Below are 3,314 nucleotides of genomic sequence, written 5' to 3' on the forward strand. Positions count from 1 at the left end.
TGCCTGGGCAAGCTGGCTCTCGGCACGTGCTTCTTCCCAGCTGCCTCGAACAGCAGTGAGCCCGTTCAGTGAGGAAGTGCTGGGGCAGAGGCCTGGGGCCCCAGGGTCGAGTCTCTCAGTGTCTCCCCTGTAAGTGACTTCATCTCTTAGCCGCCCACCAGCACAACCAGACCTGGTCCCGAGCTCGCTCACAATATCCTGGGATTCCGAATGCCAGGCGAGTTCCAGCCCCTCCACGGCATCAGGCGCCATTGGTCCGGTGCTGCGTCACGGCTCTGCCCGCCTCCTCCGGCTCGTGCTCACTCGCTCGCTCTGCTCTGGCCACCCTGGCCCACTCTCTATTTCCAGGCACACGCCCCCCACTTTGTCCTCACTGCCCCATTCCCTGGGACCCCCCTGCCTGGCTATCTGCGTAGCTTGCTCCCTCACCTGCTCCTGGCCTCCACATACTGGTCCCTCCTCAGAGCCACTTCCATGAACCCCTTCTTTCTCCAGCGTTCCCCTCAGAGTTCCTACTCTTCACAATGGCACTTATCATCACCTGACATCTATCAGTTTACTGTTTGTCCTCCGCCCCTCAATGGATCGCAGACTCCATGAGGACACCACAGTGCCCCCAGAGCCTGGGATGGCCAGCCTGGCACACCATGCACCTTCTGAGTATTTGCTGCATGGATAAATGCGGGATAGTGCCTCACTGTGTAACTTTAGCTAAGTGACTTACCCACTCTAGGCCTCAGTTTCTTCATCTATAAAATGGGACCATGAACAGGAACACTTATGCAGAGGCAGAGTTTGAGGCCTGGCATGGGGGTTCATGCAGGGGGTCAGCAAGGCCTGGAGACTCAGGCCCAGACGCAGCCACAGCTCCTCCGTCCAGACTACTTTCAAAGAGTCCAAGACATGGGCTGAAAAGAAGCCACTGGCAAGGGTGGGCAGGCAGGGCTCGGAATGCTGGCTCCTCAGGTGGTAAAGACCCTGTACCTCTGCCTCTCAGGGCACAGCTGCCAGGAGAGCTGGGGCAAAAGGGGGAGACGTGCAATCCTGTGAGTAAACGTAGCCCCTTACCGCGCTTATGGAGCCAGCCTTCTTTGATGACAGACACCTCGTTCATGGTGGCAGCGTGACACGCTGTCACCTCGCTCGGGACAGCTCAGGGCAGAAGGACATGCAGGAGGTGCGCTGGACAGAGCACAGTCTGCAAGACAATAAAGGAGCCCGTCAGTCAGAGCGGCAGGGGGATTTGGCCATGACCCCTTCCCTTGGGGCACCCCGCCTGAAGCCCCTCTGGCAGCTCTGCAAGGGTGGAGCCAGGGAGGGTGGGGAGAGACCAGCCCTCAGGGCCCAAGCTGGTGGAGGGGGACAGTGAGAGGCAGTTGGTCCCTAGGGACCCAGTCTTGGGGAGGAAAGGACACGACCTTGCCCTCAGAGCCCTCCTCTGGAAGGAGCAGAGGGCCCTGGCTATGCCCTCGCCCCGTACTCGGGACCCCTTGCCCAGCAGGGCAGCCCCACCACCGCCACTCCTGACTGGGTGGGAGGCTCCGCCCCCTGCATCACTCCAGGCCTGGCGCTGAGGTCACCTGGGATGAATCAGACAGCCCCGGGCACCTGAGGGCGTGCTCAAAGCCACCAGGATCTGCCTGCCACCCCCAAACACACACACACACACATACACACACGCACACACGCTCACACTCTCTCCTTTCCAAACCAGGTGCCACCAACCTGCCACCTTTAGCAAATTGAGTACCACCCCCTACCCAGCACCAGGCCACCTCATGTCACTCCCTCAGCCTCCTGGTCCCCACCAGCTGACAAAAGAAAGGAAGGTCTCGGTGCTCCAGATCTTGAACAAGAAAGGAACCAACTGCGTACGCACTTATCTGGGGCCTGGGAGCCAGTCCTGGGGGCTTGAAACAAGGCCCTGGTCCTTCCCCGAGACCTCTGCTTCTGTCCTCACGGACCGGCAGCCGACAGACTGACGGACGCCGAGGCCGCTGCTTCGTCTCAGGTTCCCAGGGCGGAGGGGAGAAGAGGGGGAGGCAGCCACCAGCTGGGCCCCTACCTGGAGCCACAGGCCTGGCCGCAGGCCATGGAGCCCAAGGCTCCTTTTGCCTTTCCTGGCGTGGGGTTATTTGCGGACAGCAGGTCAGGAGCTACGGTGGCCCCCAGAGAAGCGGCAGCTGGCCCTGGGGACACCGTGGGCATCAGCTTTCTCTCGTGCCCCAGGGGAGCTGGTGGGCCGGACACACTACTGCCTGGCATGTGACGGTGGCAGGCTGCCCAGGCCCTGGGCAGAGGGAAGGGAGGTGAGCGGGAGGAAGCCGGAGGAAGACAAGACGGACAGTGACAGGGAAGTAAACAGCGGGTGAGAAGCCATGTCCTGGACTCGGGGCTGCAAAGACAGGGCCCAGAAGGGGCTCCCTCCCCTGGCAAGTATGGCGGCACCCCAGGGGCTCATGCCCACAGACTGAACACACCCAGGGCCACCGGACCCTCACTCTGAAATGTCCCACAGTCTGTGCTTCGATCCTAATGCAACCACGGTCTCCACCCCGGCCTCCTGACCAGGTGGCTCAAGTCCAGCGCCGTCCCCTCCCACGAGGACCCACCCCATCTCCTTCTGGGCCTCCCATCCTCCAATCTGTTTCCCATTCAGCAGCCCGAAGACCCTCAAATCTGACCTGTGCTTTCCCACGGGCCTTGGGAAAGACCCAGGCCCCCCAGATTGGGATTCCGGGGCCTTCAGGCCCTGGCCTCTGCTGCCCACCACCCCGGCTCAGCCCCGCAGTCCCCACCACCCATCCACCAGCTTCCAGATCACGTCTCCCACCCCACTTCCCCTCCCACCCAGGCTTTCTTCCTGGGTTCCCAGCCTCTGCTACCCATCCTTATACTCCACCTGAATCTGATCGTGTCCCTCTCTACTCACAACCCTTCCATGGCTCCCCAGAGTGCACAGAACACACAAAAAAGAACGAAGTCTTTTCCACCAGAGAAGGCCCCGTGTAAGTCGAGAGGCACCTAGAAAGCCCTCAAGAAATGCTAATAACCACAACAAGGATGATCACACACCAGCCACCACCCACCTCCCCAGGTCCTTCTCCCCCACTCCCACCCTCTACCAGACTTCTGTCGCTCAGGCCTCCATTCCCACATCTTTTATGTACTGGGGTTCTCCCTCTTCTCTAAGGTCTCAGCTGAACCAATGCCTCCCCCAGGAAGCCTTCCTGACCTGAGAGGCTGCACTGGGTGCTGTGTGCCCCGTGATCAACTCTCCCCACAGCCACAGGCGCTAATTCAGCACACCAGCC

The 3,314-nt window shown here is 60.9% G+C and overlaps 1 protein-coding gene across 1 annotated transcript in view; it reads right to left on the bottom strand.

Annotated features, from left to right (window-relative positions):
- Positions 1 to 2,003, bottom strand: part of AKT2 (v-akt murine thymoma viral oncogene homolog 2) — a 26,153-nt gene extending 24,150 nt beyond the window's left edge. The window contains exons 1-2 of the mRNA XM_010849231.1: positions 1,880 to 2,003; positions 1,069 to 1,198 (exon numbers count right to left, since the gene is read on the bottom strand). Of these exons, the coding sequence (XP_010847533.1) occupies positions 1,069 to 1,114 (46 nt within the window). The 5' untranslated portion in view covers positions 1,115 to 1,198; positions 1,880 to 2,003. The remainder of the gene's footprint in view (positions 1 to 1,068; positions 1,199 to 1,879) is intronic.
- Positions 2,004 to 3,314: the final 1,311 nt, after the last annotated feature.

The sequence above is a fragment of the Bison bison genome, unplaced genomic scaffold (assembly GCF_000754665.1).
Source record: "Bison bison bison isolate TAMUID 2011002044 unplaced genomic scaffold, Bison_UMD1.0 scf7180017864280, whole genome shotgun sequence".
Lineage (NCBI taxonomy): Eukaryota > Metazoa > Chordata > Mammalia > Artiodactyla > Bovidae > Bison > Bison bison.